The 21270-nt window shown below is 57.5% G+C and overlaps 1 protein-coding gene across 1 annotated transcript in view; it reads left to right on the top strand.

Moving 5' to 3' along the window:
* The first annotated feature begins 248 nt into the window (after positions 1 to 248).
* Positions 249 to 21270, top strand: part of AKT2 (AKT serine/threonine kinase 2) — a 48033-nt gene continuing 27011 nt past the window's right edge. The window contains exons 1-2 of the mRNA XM_077773946.1: positions 249 to 270; positions 19297 to 19426. Coding sequence (XP_077630072.1) covers positions 19381 to 19426 — 46 coding nt within the window. The 5' untranslated portion in view covers positions 249 to 270; positions 19297 to 19380. The remainder of the gene's footprint in view (positions 271 to 19296; positions 19427 to 21270) is intronic.

Here is a 21270-nt window from a genome sequence, read left to right on the forward strand (position 1 = left end):
CTTTGGGCAGGAGATGTTTTGGGAGCCGGTGTCAAGTTTTCTGAGCTTTCTGCTCCATATTAGGGAGAGAGGAGTATTGAGCTTAGATTTGAGAAGCCTGTGCCCTGGATCTGCTTGTTAAGCCTTCGGAGGAAGTAGTGTTTAGAGGAACACCTTTTCTGCCAAGGCAAGGTGGCTGGGGACATCTTGATCCTTGGGATTCTGAAGACCCTCTTCCTCTCATTTGGGAACTGCTGGGGCTCAGCAGGAGGCCTATGCTAGAGCAATCAGGTGGGTCCTCTACGGTCTGCGTTTCAACGTTGACCACTTTTCTCCTCTCAGGGAAGCAGGGGGAGTTCCGCCCTGGCCAGACCTTGTGGGGGATGCAGATGAGCCAGACACCAGTACAGATCATGTGGGGCTCCTCCATCCGGGCCATGAGGCTGTTTGTGTGTCCCCCGGATTAGTTAGCTGTACACCCTTCTGTCATGTTTACGCTCCCCACTAGGCGATAACAGTTGGCTTCACCATTAGATGGCAGTGAGGCTGAGTGCTCTTTTCCCAGCTGTTCCTCTCTGCATAGGCCAAGGGGATTGAGGGGGTGGGGGGGGAAGCCCCTGGCCCAGCCTGACCCTTCCAATTTCTCTGAAGGACTTAGGGTGGCCACATTCCCCCATCCCCGCAGATCTCATTTCTCACTGTGGTCACCAGGTGGGTCCTTGGAGCCCCTGCCCCTGCTCCCTAGGCCAACCTGGGACCTTGGCTTGCCTGGTAGCCTTTGCCCTGGGTCTGGAGTTCCCGGAGGGCTGGCTGTAGTCCCTGATTGACCCAGCTAATGTGGGTTGGTGATCACGGTCAAAGGGGGCAGATGGTTGCTTCTGGCCCCACATCATTGGCTTCCAGGCTGACCGGCTTCTGTGGTTGTGGTGCCTAGGGAACGGTCCTGGAGTGTCTTCGAGAGCGTGGTGGCTCTCTAGAATTTTTCTCCACCAGGGCTTTGTTTCTCTGGTCTCTTTCTGCCAGCTTCTAGAGGGTCTGCCAGGTGGGATTGGTGGCGGCAGTAAAAACAGTAATCGTGAGATTGATGGCTGACCTTTATCGCGTGGATGCCGTGTGCCACACGCTACTCAGAATGCTTCGCGTGGATGAGCGTGCCGGACACTCACATCCTAGAGCCGCTTGTACTGTTACCACGATCTCTGTTTTAGAAGGGGAAACCGAACAGAGAGGCAGATCCCTTCCAGAGCCAGTGAACAGGCAGCTTATTGAACAGCCACTGTATGTCAGGCCTGTGGCAACCCTTGTATACCCATGACCTCATTTAAATCTCAAACACACCTATGGGGCAAGTATGATGATGCCTGTTTTTTAGACTCCTAAGAGCCGGGTAGGCGTGTGCTGCCCATTTTACAGATGAGGAAACTGAGACACTGAAGTGAAATGATTTTCCTGCTGTGTCATGGCCAGAAGTAGTAGAACCGTGATTGAAACTCCTCGCCCTGGTCGGCCTCAGGGAACCTCTCTGTAGACAATGTAACTGGAGCAGTGGGTTAGTTGCCCTGGGGGTGGGAGGTGGGGGGCAGATACGGTGTTTCTCTCCATTTTGCTGAACAAGATCCATTTTGCTGAACAAGATACGAAGAATTGCTTTGCCCTCTGTCAGACCCTAGGCGGCAGGCTGGGCTTTGAACCCTGGTCAGCTTGTCCCTGGGGTCATGTACTCTTTGTTCACCAGGTCCGACTCTGGAGGGGTTCCCTGTCGCCTCCAAGGTGCTGCCCTGGACCCTGCCCGCTGCACTCGTGGGCAAGCCCCTTCCCCTCACGCTTAGAGCTCAGGACTCTGCGGGCAGCCAGTCTGGGGATTCTGGGCTTGCTGGTGAAACTTGGTTCCCCCCTCAGAGCTGAGCCAGGCATCTTTGAAGCTGGTGCAGAGTGTGTGCTGGGAGCCAGGAGAGAACAGCAGGGGGTGACCTAGCTACCTGGGGGACCCACGAGAAGCTCCTAGAATGGTGCATGGCACAGCGGTGCAGCGGATCAGTCGGCAGTCCCGAGGGCATCCTCAGGGTGTCTTCCCCGCACCCCCCCCTCAGCCCTCTCAGGTGGCCTGGTGTCGAGCTCCGCAGCCTGGCCCAGCCAGAATCCAGGAATCCACGGCCTGGTTTCTAACCTCTCTAAAGAGCCGCACTGAAGTGATTCTTTGAGCCTGGGATTCCAATCCAGCCCTGCCACTCCCTGGCTGTGTGACCTTGAGCAGGTCCCTCAACCTTTCTGAGTTTTCATTGTCTGTGCCCTGGGTTGAGAATTCCCCCGGTAGGTTGTTGTGAAAGTTCAACGGGTTGATTTGTGGAAAGCATTTATAGCCGTGCAAGCCTAACAGCTTCCAGCAATCGTTTTCTGTTCTTGCTATTCCTGAAGAGTGCCCTACACACGGGGAGCCCTTGGGGTGGCTTAGCACTTGTAATTCTTCATCATTTCTGCTAGGATTTTGAAGGCCCTTCATCCGGGAACACGGGAGGAGGGCCTGGCTGAAATTAGCATCTCCATTTTCCCAAGGAGGAAACCGGTTTTGGAGGGTTGGGGCGGGGGTGGGGACATATAATCAAATAAAGAGTGGCACATGCGGCACCCAGGCCGCCTCCTCCTCCCACACGGTCGCTGCCCAGAGCTGCTGCCCAGAGCCCTCCGGGGTCAGACTCTAGCTTCTTTTCCACGTGGCAGGCTCTTGCTAAACCTCCTTCCTACCTGTCCTTTTATTGAATCTCTGCCGCAGCCTCCCCAAGAGTGGCAGGAAGGGCCTTAACCCAGGTGAGCACAGCCCTTTTGAAGGCTGCATGGCAGAAGGGTGGGCGCGAGCAGGGTGAGTAGCAGACGTGCTGGCGGCGGCCGTCAGCTGTGCAGAGCTGCGTGGGGCCGGGGAGAAGTGTGCATTTGATCCTTAAGGCATTGCTGCAGAGAGCATCAGGGATCCACTGCCATTTATTTATTTATTTATTTTTAAGTTTTTAATGTTTTATTTATTTTTGAGAGAGAGATAAAGACAGCATGAGCAGGGGAGGGTTAGAGAGAGGGGGAGACACAGAATCCGAAGACAGGCTCTGAGCTAGCTGTCAGCAGAGAGCCTGACGCGGGGGTCAAACCCACGAACCGTGAGATCATGATCTGAGCTGAAGTCGGATGCTTTACTGACTGAGCCAGCCAGGTGCCCCTCCGCTGTCATTTATTGAGCACCTGATGTGTGCCCGGCATTGCTTCAGGTGCTGGGGCCATGGCGGTGCACTCAACAGAGGTGCCACCTCCATGGAGCTGAGGGAGACAAACCCTAAACCTGATAAAGAAATGAGACAATTAAAGCGAGGTCCCAGGCAGTGAGTTAAAATCAGGTGTGACTGGGAGCTTCCTTAGCTGAGCTCTCAGGAAGGCCTTTTAGCCGATCCCAGACCCACCAGGTGAGTGAGGAGGAAGAACGGGCCTCGGGGCGTGGTGGGGGGACCCACAGTGCCAGAGGGGAAAGCTTGGTGAGGTCAGGGACCGGCCTGAGTGAGGGGGAGGGTGTGTGTGGGGAGGAGAGGAGGCCAGGGCCTGAGGGCAAGCAAGGGTCAGAGCCTTGCAGACGGCACTGAGGAACAGCTCGGCACTGAGGAACAGCTCTGGGGGGGAGGGGGGGTGCCTTTTGCCATAAGAGGTTCTCAGGCTTTTGCCTGGGGTGGGGGGTAGGTTTTAGAGCCGGTCAGGGAGTTTCACATGCCTCCCACTTCCCCCTTGAGTAGAATCACTGCCTTAGAAACTGCGAAGGGCGAAGGGTGATGGTCGCCTCCCTCCTCTGTGGTTTTCACACCGCATTCCCCAGGGCCCGTGGCTGTTCCGTTTAGGGACCAATGGGGGAGGTTCGGTGAGGTGATTTGTGCCTACCCCTCCCCAACCCAAACAGCTGGCCTTAATATCAAGTAACCGTGCAGAACAGCAGTGCTACCTGATGAAAACTCGACTTGCTGATTCTACCTTCGTCTCAGTGTGTATGCCCGAGGGCCTGCCGCATTCCTGGTGCGGCTCTAGAACTTGGAAGACCAGACCTTAGGGGCTTACCTTCTAGTGACGACAGGTGCTCAGCAAACAAATCTGTGATAGGACGTTAGTTTGTGATCAGTGTTATGAAGGCGAACTGAAAAGGGATCAGGGGAAAGAGAGTGTGGGGATATTACCGTGTTTTATCTGGGATGATCAGGGAGGGCCTCCTGAAGGAGGTGACCTGTAGGTAGGGATTGGAGTGCTGTAAAAGGAGCATGGGAGGACTTGAGTAAAGACTCTTAGATTGAGGAGGAATCGGCTCTGATTCCCACCTTGCAGAAGCCTGGAGAACCTCAGTAACCGGTGCTGGGTCTGGCAGTGCCGGGGACGGGCTCCAAATTTGGGGAGTGTGGCTCCGCAGTCTCCCCAAACCAGCAGGTTGCCTGGCGATCGTGCAGGTGAGGGTGGCCTCTAACCCCGTACCTGAGCCTCATGCTTAGTGCAGTAAGAGGGGCCAGGCTCTCACCAGACTGGCTTCCTGGAAGGAGTGGAGACCCTCAGAGCAAACCTCCTGGGGTCTCCAGGACGCCTTTGGGGTTGGGGGGAATGGAAAGGAGCGTCTTTTGCAGTTGATCGCCAGGCCTCTGGAGGACGCAGGGACACCCCTCCTTGGGCCTCTCTTCAGCTTCCCAAGGGCTCTCAGTGGAAGGCTCTCAACCACCAGGCCTCTGGGCTGCACGGTGGGGTGGTTCCGTGGCAGGCTCTTCTGGACAACCAGCCAAGCAGCAAGAGGCCCAGCTAGGGGAGACAGCCCTGGGAGCAGGACCAGGAGGGAGGGAGCGGGGGTGGGAGGGGCNGCAGCCACCGCCAACTCAGCACCCGCAGCAGGGCCGGGCTGCACTGGGTGCGTGAAGCAGGGGACAGCAAGGCACGCCCGGGTTGGCCAAGGGAAGGCTGCATGTAGAGGTCCGTGCAGGGGGTTCCTTGAGCCCAGCCGTCCTGCCCAGGGAGCTCGTCCGCAGATGTTGTTTCTAAGGGTGAGGCCAGAAATCCAAGCCCGCCTTGGTTTGCCACCTCGTGGGCCCTTTCCGAACGGGCTGGGGCAGCTGCCTCTCCCTTCCCCCGTCCCCTAGCCCTCCCCGGCCTGATTTCAAGGTCTTCGTCATCATCGGGTGGGTTGTTGTGTCGTCGTGTCGTGGTCCGGGCTGACCTGGGTGTGCGCCCTGCTCCCAGCCTCTCCCTTGGTTGCTGTGGAACCCTGGGGTATTTATGTCATCTCCTTGAGGTGCATTTTGCTCAGTGGAAAGGGGGACATTGCTGCCAAGTGGGGCCGTAGGGAGGATTCAGGGATCTCATGTGTCAGAAAGCGCTTGACGTAGGGCCTCCTGAGAAGGTGCTCCGGTGGATCTGGGCTGAGAAGGTGCTCCGGTGGATCTGGGCTGCCGCTGGAGATGGGCAGCCTGGGTCAGTCTGGCTGGGTGTCTGAGAACAGACAGGGGGGCTTGGGGCACAGCCAGCCTGGGCACGCTGGCTGGTGGAGCGGCTGGGTGTTTGGAGCCATTGGGGGAAGCAGCAGGCCGGTTAGCTGAGGTTCCTGCTGGGGAGGGCTCCTGACAGGAGTATTCATCACAGCCTTCAGCAGGCCCCCGCTCAGCCAAACGCGGCTCTGAGCAGCCTGCGTGTGTGTGTGTGTGTTGGGGGGGAGGGGGCTTACAGTCTCTGCCATTAGTAGTTAGGAAACAGAGGCGCAGAAAGCTACGTAGAATGCTGTGCTGCCAAGAGCTAGCAGGGTGGCCTTTCTGTGCTGGACCCTGCTCTGGGGCCTAGAGCCTCAAGTGCCTGCCCTCACCTGTCCTCACCATGATCTGGGAGCTCATTGCAACTTTCCTCCCATTTTATAGGTGAGCAAATGAAGGCCCACACAGGTTATTAGATTTGCCGAAAGTCACCGTGTTGGCTGGTGACAGACATGAAATTTGAACCCAGCTTTTCTGGGGTTGAGTTTGCCTTTTTAGACTGGCTCTTCTGCCTCTGATCAATGCCATGGCCACTGTTTCTGAGGTCATTAGCGGTGGTGGTAGTGGTGGTGGTGTTTTGGTAAAGATTTTTATTAAGTTTTTTTTTTTAATTTTTATTTTTGAGAGAGAGAGCATGAGCAGGGTAGGGGCAGAGAGGGAGGGAGACACAGAATCCCAAGCAGGCTCCAGCTCCGTGCTGTCAGCAGAGCCCGACACGGGGCTCGAACCCCTGAACCGTGGGTCTCAAACCCACAAATCCCGAGATCATGACCTGATCCAAAGTCGGACATTTAAATGTTGGAGTCACCCAGCTGCCCTTAAAGATTTTATTTTTAAGTAATCTCTGCACTCAACATGGGACTCGAACCCACAACCCCGAAATCAAGAGTCGCATGCTCCACCGACTGAGCCAGCCAGATGCCCCTCATTACTGTTGTTCTAAATGATCTTTTTTGCTTTTTTTTCTTCCAGACAGAGGTGCACTAAGGAGGCCTCAGTTGTTCTAGAAATGACTGGATTAACTCTGTTCTATCCCTGCTTGGGAGATGGGGTACAGCTGCCTCTCTCCACCCCCTAATGCCTACGGAGCCCTGGCCTTGGTTAGCCCCTTCCTTTCCCTGAGGCCAGGGGGCAGGGGTGAGGGTTGGGAGGTACTCTCCTACCCTTGGGGTCTGATTCCTGAAAGGCCTCTGGAGCCAGCCCGTGGCTATTTTTGATCATTTGTGTGTCTCATTCTTTCACCAGCTGGTTTATGGAGTATGTACTATGTGCTGTGTATAGTTTTAGATGCCAGGGAGTGGCATCCAGTCTGTTGGCGGAGGCAGAGAAGTAGCGTTTGTTGTATGAATGCTTGGTGCCACCAAGGAAGGGAACAGAGATCCAGCTGGACCTGGTAGAAGGGAAACTTGGGGAAGGCTCCCAAGGGGAGGCATTCAGGCCTTGACATGAACACCCAAAGGAAGGGGCCCGGCAGCGGTCCAGCATGGGTAAAGGTCCTGAGGTGGCACGTACCTCAGTGTGGTGACACTTGAGTACTGCTGCCTCTGGAGCTGGAAGAGCAGGGTGGCAGGACGCAGTTCTGGTAGACAAGTCTGTGCTTCTCGAACTGCTATCCAAAGACCTGGGGGGGTCGGGGGTGGTGGTGGCTGTTGAGCATGTGTGTGAATCATCTGAAGGATTCCTTTTAACCAATGAGCGACAGTATTAACATAGCTGCTCTCCTGTACCTCTGATGAACTAAGGCTCAGGCTGGCCCTTGACTTTGGAGTTTGCCTTTGTGTAATTGCCACCTGTTTTCCAAAGTGGCCCCTTCCCCAGCTGTGTTTGAAGCATGTATCCTTGGGTCTCAGTGATGGCCCTGGATTGCCCAAAAAAAAAAAAAAAAGGTATCTTTTGAGATAACGTAAGCACGTGCTTGGGTCTGTAGTAAGATTCTGTTTCATAGACCAGGACCCTGAGGTTCAGAGCAGGGACGTGTGCGGCCTGGAAGTAGGAGCCGGGATTTGACTTGGCCAGCTCTCTGGGTGTGCATTTGGGCCTCTGGGCTCTGTCTCAGCTCTCTGGGCTGAGCAGGTCAGGGGCTGGGAGTGACGGAGTCACATGGGAGCTTCTCCTCAGCAGGCTGGGGTGATCCAGCCCCATGGGCTTGTGAGCACCGTGGGGCTCCCCCACCCCCCGCTTCATCAGACAGGTCCCGTACAGCTATACCTCCAGTATGTTAGCTAATAGCCGTGGGTGGCTGGGTAAGTTTTAGGGAGTTAAACGTAAATACAAGTAAAGCTTCAGTTTTTTTAGTTGCACTGGCCACTATAGCTGCGTTTCCATTATGACAGAGAGTTCTGGTGGCTAGATTGGCCGTCTCCTGTACTCACCCACTGTGTGATCTTGGGCATGTATGTATTCTCTCTGGGTCTCAGTTTCCTCTTCTGAAGAATGGGGATGGTAATGCATCTCCCTCCCAGAGTTGCTATGAGAGTTCATAGGGATCCAGACCCGGCACGTTGTGAGCACTCAGTAAATGTTAGCTGTGGGTCGGACCCTGCCTGGTTGCTTCCAGGTGCCCTGGGGATGAGATGGAGACTCGGAGAACTGCTGTCCAGGGACACAGGCAGCTGATGATGTGGCCAAAGCCTGTGGGGGAGGAGCCCCTTAGCCAGACTGGAGGGGCTCCGTGTGCTTGCGTGCCCACGCATGTTTGTGTACATCAGGGGCCACCAGGGTCTGCAGGGCATCGGGGACGTGGGGGGAGGGGGCTCGGTCTCCTGAGCGTGGGCACCGGGAGGTGGAAGAGGTTCGGGTGGGATGGACGTGATCCAGTTTCCTCTCCTGCATCCTGGCTGCCCAGCATTGGGTCCTTGGTCCTGTCCTCAGTTTCCTCTTTGGTAAAATGTGGGCCTTGTGGCCCCCAAGTGAGCCAGAAGGTGAGCGTGTCGGGCCTGTGCATAGGGCTGCTTCTGGGGACAGCCAGAGAGGGTGGCTGCGATGCAGCATCTCCTCCTCCCCGGGGCCAGGAGCGCCTTGTCCCAAGGCTCCCCAGCCAGACCTTCCCCTGTCTGTCTGTCCCGGAGAAACAGCCACAGACCCTACGGCCCAGGCCCCGCCCACAGTCACACGGGCCTTCCCCTCCACCCTCCTGACTGGGTCTCACACCTGGCCTTGGCGCCGCCCTCCTTCAGCCTGGAGCGCTCTCCCCTCTCCCCTGGCCCCAGTGGCGTCTCTGCTCATGGTTCACCATCTCAGGGAGCCCTTCTCTGACTGCCCTGGATAAAACCAGAAACTTGCTCTTCCCACACGCCTCGTCCTCTGTGTGCCGCTTTTATCCAGAACACTTGTCAACTTCTGTTACAGCATGTAATTTGCCTACTCATTTAGCTTCATTTTGAGGCCTGTCCACCCTGTCCCTTTCCCTCCCTTGCCCCAGAAACTCCCCCAGGGCGGGGAGGTCTGTTTAGGTCACTGCTGCCTCCCTGGTGACCGGAGCAGCGCTGACACGGCACGGGTGCCATGTCTGTGCAATGAATGGATTCAGGATTGATTTGTTTTGCCTTTGCTTGACATGATCTGGCCTCAAAAGCTGGAATTGCACTTGACACTGCTAACCTGAGTTAATGAAAGCTCTAGGCCTGGCCCTGTGGTGGGGACACAGTCGGGACCGGGACCCTGCCATCCCTGCCTCGTGGAGCTCCCAGCATTGAGGGAGGCACCGTTACCCAGAGAATTGTACAAGCGACTGAGCACGTTAGACCCAAGTGCCACGTGCCACGAGGGGACAGGAAGGCTGAGCTCTGAGGACCTGTGACTCATTGTGAGGCAAGGAGCAGTCGTGGGGGGTGGGGGTGGGTGCTTCCCTGAGGGAGACGAGGATTTAGCAGGTGAAGATGGGGGAGTGGTGTGCCAAGTGGGGTACTAACATGTGCGAAGGCCCTGGGGTGAGAGAGAGAGCAAGGAGTGTTCCAGGGACCAGGAGAAGGGGAAAGTGCTGGTGGGGGTGGTGCTCCTGCTCCATGAGGCAGGATGTGCCTTGGATGTGATCCCCAAGCAGGGGAGGGACAGGGCGAGACACAGCTGCAGCCTGGTGCACTCGGTGTGTTTGGAGCCCGTGGCCAGGCCGACTGCGCTAGCTGCCGTGATTTCTGTGGGTGCTGTGAGGCCCCGGGTGGCAGGGTGAGGGGGAAGGTGTGGGGCGGGGGTGGTGAGGAAGCGAAGGAAATCTGCTCCGTGCTTATTCCTGTCCCAGTATCTCTTGCAGCCCTCCCACGTCTTCAGCCTGCTTCCAGTCGTACCTGCTGCAAGCAGACAGATGGGGCAACTAGGCGGGGGGAGTGGGTAAGAGAAAAAAAGTATCTTTAACGCTGCCTTCCTACCAGCGAGGTGGAATGGGTAGAAATTCACGTGGTACTGAAATGTGCGAGGTAGGAAGTGAGGGTCCCTGCGTCCCCACCCGCCAGAGGAAGAAGTTACACCTGATGGGTCTGAGCGGTCGCCACACTGCAGAGTCCGAAGGACTTCATGTGGATTCACTCACTTATTCTTCACGGCAGCCTTGGGGTATTTGCTGCTCTTAGCCCTAATTGACTGATGAGGAAACTAAGGCAAGGAAAGGGGAAGCAGTTTGCCAAGGTCACACAGCAAGTGGCAGAGCTGTGTGAGGTTCAGGCGTGTTTGGTTCCCGAGGCAGCGTTGACTCCCGCCCCCCCGTCATTCTGCCTCTCCTGGGCCACTTCTGTGCGTGAAACATGCACCTCCTCCCGGCCTCCGGCCTGAGACACCCTTCCCTGTAGCGTCCGTTGTTGATGGGGTGACAGCTTTCCTGAAGATGATGCTATAGAAGACACCCTTGGACGGGGACAGGGACGGCTGGCTCAAGAGTGTCCGCATGTGAGGAAGAATCAGAATTAGGCCATGTGCTATGCACTTGTTTGTGTTGCAGAAAAGGGATGAGGGGGTGCCTGGGTGGCTCAGTGGGTTAAGTGTCTGTCCGACTTCAGCTCAGGTCATGATCTCGTGGTTTGTGGCTCCGAGCCCCGTGTCGGCCCTGTGCTGACAGCTCAGAGCCTGGAGCCTGCTTCGGATTCCGTGTCTCCCTCTCTCTGCCCCTCCCCTGCTCTCTCTCTCTCTCTCTCTCTCTCAAAAATAAATAAATAAATAAGTAAATAAATAGACAAACATTAAAAAGAAAAGGGATGAGGTCAGATGTTCCATTGAGCCATGAGCATGCTGAATCCCGGTGACCGGGGTGCACGTCGGAGCTGTGCAATGGGATGTGTGGGATGGCTGCACTGTGCGTCTCGGGTGGCTGCACCTTCATCGGGGGCTGGGCGCTGTGCCCAGCCCTTCTCACGTGCGAGCCTGTGACGGAGGCACCGCTGTCCTCCCCACCGCACGGAGGGGGACTCTTGAGAGGCTAGAGTTGGGGAGCAGGGACCTGACTCTGGGTCTGCCTGGCTTCAGAGGCCACGTGGTGCAGGGCGGGGAAGGGGTGGGGAAGGATGGGCGTGGGGGGAGAAGCCAGGCTGTCTGCCCCCTCCCGCTCCGAACTGATGTCATTGGTACCGGGCACTTCACTTGGTGACTTGGTTTCTCCATTAAAAGAAGATTGTGGGGGTGCCTGGATGGCTCAGTCAATCAAGCGTCTGACTTTCAGCTCAGATCATGATCTCACGGTTCGAGCCCCGCGTCAGGCTCTGTGCTGACAGCTCTGAGCCTGGGGCCTACGTCACATCCTGTGTCTCCCTCTCTCTCCGCCCCTCCCCCACTCATGTTCTGTTTCTCTCTGTCTCTCAAAAATAAACATTGACCAAAAAAAGTTTATAAAAAGTGTCTGGGAGGTAGAGTTCACAGGTGCAGAGCATTGAGGTCACCTGGCATGTGCTGAGTATGACACAGGCACTCATTCACTCTTCAGTGAGGTCCTAGCAACCGCTGCTTCAGAGCAAGAGCCCTGTGCGGGCATTCAGGTGGCTTCCAGGCTCTCACTCTTTCGGCAGCTACACCCTCAGTTGGCAGTTCTCAGCCTGGGGGTGGGGGTGGGGTGGCTTTGCCCCCAGGGACATGTGGTAGGGGATAGTCACAGCTCAGGGCAGGGTATGCCGTGGGCTTTAGCACATAGAGACCAGGGGTGCTGCTGCTAAACCTCCTGTGTGCACAGCAGCCTCCTTGACAAGAATTCTCGGGCCCCAGATGACACTCATGCTGAGATTCGGAAACCCGCCTTAGGACCTCCGCGCCTTTCCTGAACCTCCTAAGCGTTTTCTGCAGGAGAATTTCTGACAGGTGGCATTTTCCACCTTGTTTAGCCGGTGCCGTCCCGACCCTGGAGCCGGTTCGTGGGGCCACGCATGGCAGGTGAGGGAGTTGTTGAAGGACAGGCTCCTGCTGTCTTTGAATGAAAATTTTTTTTAATGTTTATTTTTGAGAGAGAGAGAGAGAAGTGTAAGCAGGGGAAGGGCAGAGAGGGGTGGGGGGGAGACACAGAATCCGAAGCAGGCTCCGAGCTGTCAGCCCAGAGCCTGATGTGGGTCTCGAACTCATGAGGCCAAGTTTGACGCTCAACTGACTGAGCCACCTGGGTGTCCCTGGTATCTTTGAATTTGATCTTGTGAGCAAGGCCTCCTCGAGAAGCCGTAGGGAAGGCGCGGCGGGCAGGTAACGGGCTCCCGGGGCTCGCAGCGCCAAGAAGGAGCCCCACCCTGCTGTCTCCAGCTCTAGGAGATGCAGAGCCTCGGCGTCCCCCCTGCCTCCCCGGTGCCATCTGTGCTGTCTGGCATAGAAACCAGGTCGGGGAGAGGGGGCCAGAGGAAAAAAGAACTTGACGAGTGGCAAGGAAAGGAATCTGACGTACTCTGAGCCTGTTCTGGGCACAGAGCTTCAGCCTGCACGTTCATTCCACAAGTACTTAGGAAGTGCCCGCTGTGTACCCGGCACCCTGCAAGGCTCAGAGGATCCGGTGGGCCCGAGACAGGCAAGAGCCCCCGCTCTTACCATGCTGACATCATGGTGGGGAGAGGTGACAATAAGTTAATAAGTAAATACATACGGTCGTGTCAGCAGTGATAAGTGCTTATAGAGAAAAAGGGTAAGGGAAGGGAAGGAGAAACATGAAAGGGAAGAGGAATAGGGTGGGTGCTCCTTTTTGTCTACAGAGCTTAGGAAGGCTTCTTGAAGAAAGTGACATGAGCAGAGGCTGAAGAAAGGGGGGTGGGGCCATGCAGATACCTGGGAGCAGGGCATTCCCACTAAGGGGCAGCAGGTGCAAGGGCCCTCAGGCAGGGGTGCCCTGGTGTGTTGGAGGAGCCACAGGAGTAGGCATCGCTGAAATGGGGGGACTGTGCAGACCACCTCATAGGGTCCTGAGGCTCCTATAAGGACTCTGACTTCTGCTCTATGTAAGATGGGGACCAGGGAGGGTTTGAGCACAGGAGGGATGGGCTCTGTCTCGCGGTCACAGGATCCCAGACTAGAGAAGTGAGGACAGAAGCGCTAGAGCTCAGCGAGGCTTTACAACATCCCTACCCCCTCACCAAGCAGCCCTGATTTTACAGATGAGGAAGCAGGTTTGGAAGGACCCTTCCCAGGGCCTGGTCCCTTCTCAAGGGTGCTGCAGGGGCCTCGCCTGGGTGGCCCTGCGTCGTGCAGTAATCTCATCGTGGGTCTCACTCCAGCACCGTGAGATGGAACTTCTGAAGGAGCTACTGCAGTTTGGAAACCATTGGGCAATAAATAACCCCCATGAGTCAAGTAGACGGGAATAAAAATGTCTTAAAGTTTCTTTAAATGATTTTTTGAAGTTTACTTATTTTAAGAGAGAGAGAGACACGGGAGGGGCAGAGAGAGAGAGAGGAGGAGAGAGAGAATCCCAAGCAGGCTTCACACCGTCGGCAGAGAGCCACTGTGGGGCTTGAACCCGCGAACTGTGAGGTGATGACCTGAGCCAAAACCAGTCAGGACGCCTAACCAATTGAGCCTCCCGGGTGCCTCTGTCTTAAAGAAGTTTTAAAATAGGGGCGCCTGGGTGGCTTAGTCGGTTGGGCGTCCGACTTTCGCTTAGGTCATGATCTCGCGGTTCGTGGGTTCGAGCCCCGTGTCAGGCTCTGTGCTGACTGCCAGCTCAGAGCCTGGAGCCTTTTTCAGTCTGTGACTCCCTCTCTCTCTGACCCTCCCCTGCTCATGCTGTCTCTCTCTCTCTTTCCTAGAAATAAATAAAAAAATATTTAAAAAAAATAAAGAAGTTTTAACATAAATGATCATAGAGCATTTGAGACATAACAGAGTGAGACAGTGACACCGTGCAGTCAGCAGCTATCGAAACAAACAAAAGCTTCCTCGGGGGCCCCCGTACAGTCGCCTTCCCCCGTCTCTGTTCAGAACAGACCACTCAGAGCAGCGGCTGTCATTGCCATCCAGCTTGCTTCTGTGCGGTGTCCCGCTCCCACGCCAGCCTGCTCCCCAGGCCCTGGGGCCGGGAGTGTGCTGTCTGCTCCCTCCTGGGTGCATGCCCCGTCTCCAGTGGGGTCATTGTACACTTGGGAGCACTGCAGTCACAGAGGGTGTCACTTGCCTGTGGCCACACGGCCGGGAAGCCAGCAGAGCCTGGGGTTGAAATTTGGATTCTCTGGACCCTTGACTGCTCCTCCTTTCTCAGCTGGTGACCCAGTGTTCTTTTTTTTCTTTAAATTTTAACATTTTATGTATTTTTGAGAGAGAGAGAACATGAGCAGGGGAGGGTCAGAGAGAGTGGGATACACAGACTCTGAGGAGGACAGGCTCTAGGCTCTGAGCTGTCAGCACAGAGCCCAACGTGGGGCTCGAACCCACGAACCATGAGATCATGACCTGAGCCGAAGCTGGATGCTCAACCGACTGAGCCACCCAGGCGCCCTGACCCAGCATTCTTGAGGGGGGAATCCAGGCAGATCAGCCTTGGGGTGGGCGAGCCCAGAAGCCAGGAGCCCCAAATTCGGCTTCCCACATTCTCTGGACTATCTAACCCAGCTGCTTTTTTTTAAGGTTGTTTTTTTTTTAATGTGTATTTTTGAGAGAAAGAGCATATGCTCCAGCATGAGGAAGGGGAACAGAGAGGGAGACAGAGTATCTGAAGCAGGTGCTGCTCTGACAGCACAGAGCCTGATGTGGGGCTTGAACTCACCATGAGATTATGACCCAAGCCAAAGTTGGATGCTTAACCAACTGAGTCACCCAGGCGCGCCGCCCCCCAACTTCTTTTTTATAGTTTTTTGGTCGAAAAATACATTAAATCCATTTTTTATGGTACAGTATACCAAACAGGCAGAGAGCAGAGCCGCACGGAACCACAGCAGAGTATGGTCAGCTCCCAGAAACCCCCTCCGCTGCCCCCACAGCTACCCACTCTCCTGACTTGGCAGATGTGTTTCCTTGATATTCTGCACAATTGTTGTGGGTTTTTTTTTTAATGTTTATTTATTTTGAGAAGGGGGGAGTGAGCGAGGAGAGGCAGAGAGAGAGAAAGGGAGAGCAAGCGAGAATCCCAAGCAGGCTCTGCACTGTCAGCGCTGAGCCCAGCATGGGGCTTGAACTCATGAATGGTGAGATGGTGGATTGAGTCGAAATCAGGAGTCGGAAACTCCACCCCCTCGGGCGCCCGGGTGCCGTGTCTGCCCAGTTTCATAAGCGAGATGTGCGCCCCGCCGCAAGTGGTGCGATGTTGCCTGTTCTGAACGCGCTGTGAATGGACCCAAGCTTGATGTGTTGCTTTGAGTCCAGCTTCTTTCATTTCACAGCGGCCTCCTTACACTCTATCCCTGTTGTATGCTTCGTTGTTAGCGGAGGAACATTCTGCTGTGTGCATTTACCGCCATTCATCCATCCGTTCTCCTGCGCGCGGACCCCATCTGTTTCCAGGGGGTTACTGTGAGTGGTGCAGTTGTATCTGTCCTTTGGTAAACAGGCGCACTCCTTGCTGTTGGGGTGTGTGGAATTGCTGGGTCATGGGGTAGGCATATATCGAGTTTTAATTTTTACTGCCCGGCGGTTTTCCCTGGTGGTTGAACCATTTTATACTTCCACTGGGAGGTATTCCTTTGTATCCTCGTCAGCTCTTGGCATTGTCAGTCTTTAAAATTTCAGCCGTCCCGGTAGGTGATTTTAATTCACATTTCCCCCTAACTGATGAAATTGTGTGTGAGTTTCCTTCCTTGTGACGTGCCCTTGCCCTTTTTGCCTTGCTTCCCAGGCGGCTCACCTTGAGCCTGCAAGCTTCAGCTCTGGCCCAGGCCCTCAGCAGACTCAGGCCTGGATGCTCAAGGAAGCAGCAAGTGGAGATGAGGCCATACATGCACTCCGCACCGTGGGGCGTGTGGCCCGCGGGCCGGTGGCCAGGGGAGGCCCTTGCTGACACCTGGCTTCCAGAGGCTGTCCTCTGCCCTCCCGCCTGGGTGTCCTCCATAGGCAGCTCCCCAGGGAGCAGGCCATCCTCTTGGCTTTGGTGCCTGGTGTTTCATCACCTCGGGACTGCGTCACAGACACCTCAGCTGAGGCGCCACCCTCAGTGGGAGGACGGGGCAGGCTCCAGGCGGGACGCAGGGGATCTTCCAGTTCCTCCCCCTGCCCTTGCTCAAGCTGCTGTGGGCTGCTTAGTTGCCGAAATGAGAACATAAAATGTGGCCCCAGTGCGCCGAGCTGCGGCTAGGCCTTCGGCCCCTCAACCGGGACACCCAAGGCAAACGGCTTCCGCCCTCCCCTGGGCACGGGCACGGCCCCGCCGCGGCGGTGGAGCCTTCAGGAGAGACTCCGTGAGGGCACCGGCACCCTGCTCGTTCAAGGCCGCCCAGCTGGCAGTGGCTCCTGGACCCTGCAGCCCTGACCGCTCTTGGCCACACGTGGCTGCCTTCGCGTTTCTCTGAGCACGGTGACTACGTGTTGGCTGCTCCCCGGGGGCCGGGCAGCAGGCCGAGCCTCCGCACGCGGCAGGTGCCCCAGAGCAGCCCACCGCCCCGAGACGCGCAGAATCACTGAGGTGAAGTCATGGGGCCGGAAGGGGAGGGGAGAGCCGAGCGTGGACACCAGGCCCCCAGTCCTGTCCTTCCAGGTCCCTCCCCACCCCCCGGTNCCATCACATGGCACCAGGCCCTTGGCGTTCCTCCCCAGCCTCCCCACCCCCCTGCCGGTTCCTTACCCTGTAGCCACACCGGCCCCTTGGCAGTTCCTCACACTCTACAAGTACTTCCTGCCTCAGGGGCTTTGCACTTGCTCTTCCCCTGCCTGAAATTCTTTTCCCTACTTGTCAGCATCGCTCCCTCCCTCTGCACTTGTCCCCCACACCACACGGCTAACATAGCGCCCCGTATTCCCCGCCACCCTTTCCCCTGCTTTCCTTTTCTTCCCAGCGCCTCGCCACCAGCTGGTAGCCTTCAGTGTGTACTCGTGTGCTGACTGTCCGCCCCACCACAACGTGAGCTCCGTAAGGGCAGGGGCCGTGTCTTACTGAGGATTCATCTCTGGCGCCCAGGACAGTGTCTGGAGCTTCGGACATGCTCAGAGAAGATCGGTGGTGTGAATAGACCCTGGACATGTTTTTGTGGCTCTGTCTGGTCCCGGGCTTTGGGGGATACTTGGGTTCATTTATTGTGTTCTCGGTAGCTATCCAGATACTGTGCCGGTGTGCTAAATTAGCACCTAAGTAGGTGTTGGGAGCATTGGCTGAGGAGGTGCACAGAAAGCACCAAGGCAGCCTCTTAAGGTCATGAAGGCTTCTTGGAGGAGGGAGAACCCACAGAAGGTACAGGGCATGGAGGCCAGAGGGAAGGGTCTGAGGGACAGAAGCCTGGTAGGAGGGGTGTGGGGAGGAGGGGCCGGAGAGGTGGGTAGTACTGGCTGTAATAATCATTGTCTCGGTCGTAAAGTTTTATTGAGAGCTTTCTAGGTGACACTAGGCTCACGATGGAAAGGATTTTGTTCTGTCTCTGAGCGTACTGGGGAACCCTGGAAGGGGTTTTAACCTGGAGGGCTGGGGCTGGGTCTAGATGGAGTGTGTGGGTTGAGAGCAGAGGCTCAGAGCCCAGGGAGAAGGCCAGGGCGGCTGGGAGGGGTGTCAGGAAGCGCGTGGATGGACAGTCAGGACGACTGGGCTGAGGGGGGGTGGGAGGCAGCTAGAGTGAAGGTCAGCAGAGGCCAGGTCCTGAAGGGCCTTGAATCCCAAGCGAGGGAGCTTGGCTTTTTCCCGAGGCCAGAGGGAAGCCACGGAGGGGTTTGGAGTGGGGCAAGGACACGGTCAGGTTGGAGGGGTCTAGCTGCTCAGAGGGGGGCAGATGAAAGGGAGCAGTAGCAGAGCAGGGATCTAAGGAGGACGTGGGGGGGCCTTGAGGGAGAGGGCGGCACTGGATGTGAGCCAGCGAGCCAGGCCACCGTGGTGCGGGGGGAGTGGGGGAGGCGGGGCAGGTGCAGAGACTGGTCATGCTGGAGGCGGAAGCCCGGGCTGGTGGGACGTTTAGGATGGAGGGTCTGCGGCCCTGAGCGTTCCATCCGTGGGGCGTGAACCACAGTGCCAGGCACGCCTGGCGCGGGAGGGAGCCCCCGTTGCTTGCTCCTGGCCCTGCCTTTGCAGCTCAGAGTCCAGAACGTGATTTCTCACCCCGCTGTTTACTTCCCCGTCACTGTCCATCTTGTCTTTCCTTTCGCTTCCTCCCACTTACCTCCCTTCCCGGCCCGGGCAGCCTGCCACTGTCACATGCCAGGCAGTAGTGCGTCCAGCCCACCAGCTCCCCTGGGGCATGAGAGAAAGCTGATGCCCGCAGTGTCCCTAGAGCCAGCTGCCACTTCTCCGGGGGCCGCTGTGGCTCCTGACCTGCTGTCCGCAAATAACCCCAGGCCGGGAAAGGCGAAAGGCGCCTTGGGCTCCGTGGCCCCTGTCCAGGCCTGTGGCACCAGGTAGGGGCCCAGCGGGCGGCTGCCTCCCGCCCTTCTCCCTTCCACCCTGGGAACCTGAGACGGAGCCGGAGGCCTTGGCGTCTGTCAGTCTGTCGGCTGCTAGTCCCTGAGGACGGAAGTAGAGGTCTTGGGGAAGGGACCACGGCCTCTGTTGAGCCCCCAGGACTGACTCCTAAGCCCCAGACACGCGCATAAGCAGTAGGTTGTCGTCTCTTTCAAGATCCTAAACGTTAGAGACTTGTCTTCCCTCAGTCGTCCGGTGGGGGCAAAGAGGGGACCGAGGGTGAGGGAGGGATTTGGGTGGCTTGGCCCAGGGGGTGCCACTTGGTTTGCTAAGCGTGGTAGGTTGGAAGGAAGGGAGGGGTGGAGGGAGAGTGTGTGCGTGTGTGTGCACGCGTGTGCGTGCGTGTGTGTTGGGGTGGCAGCCAGACGCTGGTGGCTTTGAGCAATCAATCCCTCCACGGCCCAGGGCTGTCTGACTCATCCCAGGTTACCTCAGCGTGGGGGCCTGGGAGTGACACGGGGTGGAGCCGCAGCCTTCTTTCCTCTGGCCCAGTGTGGGGTGCAGGTGGGAGGGAGGGCTGCTCTGCTCTGCAAGGCCTGCACGGGGGCCAGGGAACCCCAGAGTGAGGCTCTGACGGCAGGGTCGTGCTGCCCCCAGTCCCCAGTTGGAGTCCCTGAGGACAAGGCCACATCTTCCCCCTCAGACTGGGCCAGGTGGGCAGGGCTCCCTGTCCTTGCCGGCTCCACCTGCATGGCACCTGCAGAGCAGCTGGGGTGGGGGGTGGCCCCCCTGGCCCCCTCCTCCCCCCAAGAGCCTGGCCGCCCTGAGGGCAGGGGGCTGCGGCCTAATCCCCCTCGCACTCTTATGGGCTCTTGTCTTGTCTTGCAGACTGTGCTCTGTCCACCGCGCCTCCTGCATGTCCTGCTGCCCTGAGCTGTCCCAGGCTAGGTGACAGCGTGCTACGCTGCCACCATGAACGAGGTATCTGTCATCAAAGAAGGCTGGCTCCACAAGCGCGGTAAGGGGCTGCTCCTGTCCCCTAGATCGTGTGTCTCCCCTTTTGCCTCCTCCTGGCCACTGGCGCCCGGCGAGGCTGAGGCTCAGGGTCTGTACAGCCGAGGAGCCTGTGTGCTGGGCCCGCCTGCCTGCCCCAGGCCAAGAGCCCCTTACAAGCCCGCTGCACGGAAGCTCCTTCAGCAGCCTGAGGAGCTGCAGGTCTGCCTGGCACTGAGCATCCAGGCCTGACCCGGGCACCTCGCGTGGTCCCCCAGGCCAAGCCTCAAGTCTGTCTTGGATTAGCGGTCTCATTCATAGTCCCATTTTATATATGAAGAAACTGAGGCTCAGAGAGGGGAATTCACTTCACTGAAGTAACACAGCGGGGTGATAGTCCATATTCCTTCCTTAAGCATGTCCTCACTGAGTGTGTGTGCTGTGCCGGGCCATCCCAGGGTCCCAGGCTCCTGGGACACATAGTGCCCTCATGGAGTTTCCATTCCAGTGGGGGCTGGGGATGGTGAACAGAGAAGCAGACCTATGATGCCAGGGGGTGATCAGTGCTGTTGTGAGAAGTAGGAACTCTGAGGGGAAGCCGCTGGGAGGACGGGACAGCGAGCAGAGGCCCGGAGGAGGTGAGCGCGTGAGCCACACACAGAGCGGGGCAAGGGGTCCCGGGGAACGGGGCAGCAGGGGTGAAGGCGGGAGTGTGCTTGGGTGAGTTGGCCAGGGTAGCTGGAGCAGGGAGAGCGAGGGCGAGCTGGGTGTGGCATCCAACTGTGCCGGGCCCTGGAGCCCCCGGGAAGGACCTTGGCTCTAACCCTGCGGGAGATCTGAGCCCAGCGCCCCTGGAGCCGGGGCACGGCCTCCTCCGCTTGTGCTGGTGGGCGGCTGAGGCCTAGAGAAGTGAGGCCGTCACAGCGAAGATGCTAACACCCTGCGTCGTGAGAACCCCAGGCCTCCCGTCCCCAGAAGTGTGGCGCTTACCCGCTTGGCGGTAGTGGCTCTCTGTGCACATGCATTCAGTCAACAGACGCTTCCTGAGCAGCTGCTGTGCGCCAGGCACTGGCGACTCAGCAGTGAACCAGACAGGCCAAGAGCCCCCTCCTTGTGTTGACGGCCCTCGTGTGGTGGGGAAGGGGGCGTGGTACCCACGTGGACCAGCGTAGACAGTGCTGATAAGGTCCGTGGAGGGAAATGGAGCCACGTGAGAAGGGGGTGTGGGAGGCAGTAGGGGGAGCTGTCAGAAACAGGGTGGGCAGGGGGGCATCACCGAGAAGGGACATTTGATAAGGATGTGCAGGAGCCCCGGGAGCAGGCCCCACGCTGACTGGGACAGGACAGTGCAGGTGAAGGGGCAGCTGTGAGTCCGGAGAGGGCATGGGCCAGGCGTGTTCGCACAGGGCCCTGCGGGGACCGGGAGACTCGCTCACCTGTCCTGCCCTGTCCCAGGCTGCAGACACAGCGGTGGTGAGGAGTGGAAGTGGTCCCCAGGGCCAGGCCATCAGACTGAGCCAGAGAGACCTGTTTCCCACGGCCGTTTCAAGGCAGGGGTGGTATTTGAGGCACCTTGGTCCACCTGCCTAGGGTGGGCCCTGAGTCTGGGGCTGTCAGTGGAACTTTCTGAACCTTGGCAGATGTCAAAGTTCTAACCCTGGCTCTGCCACTTCCTCTTGGTGACTGCAAGCAAGCTGTGTCACCTCTCTGAGTCTTAGTTTCACATCTGTAAAATGGGTTAACAACCCAGGCCTCTGACTTACTCCATTCCCCGAGGGCAAGGATTTTATCTGACTTGTTCCCTGTGGTATCCCCAGTCCCCAGGACTTTGTCTTTGGTCTAGGGCTGCCGATGGCATTAAATGGGCTT

The sequence above is a fragment of the Crocuta crocuta genome, unplaced genomic scaffold (assembly GCF_008692635.1).
Source record: "Crocuta crocuta isolate KB4526 unplaced genomic scaffold, BGI_CrCroc_1.0 scaffold267, whole genome shotgun sequence".
In the NCBI taxonomy this organism is placed as follows: domain Eukaryota; kingdom Metazoa; phylum Chordata; class Mammalia; order Carnivora; family Hyaenidae; genus Crocuta; species Crocuta crocuta.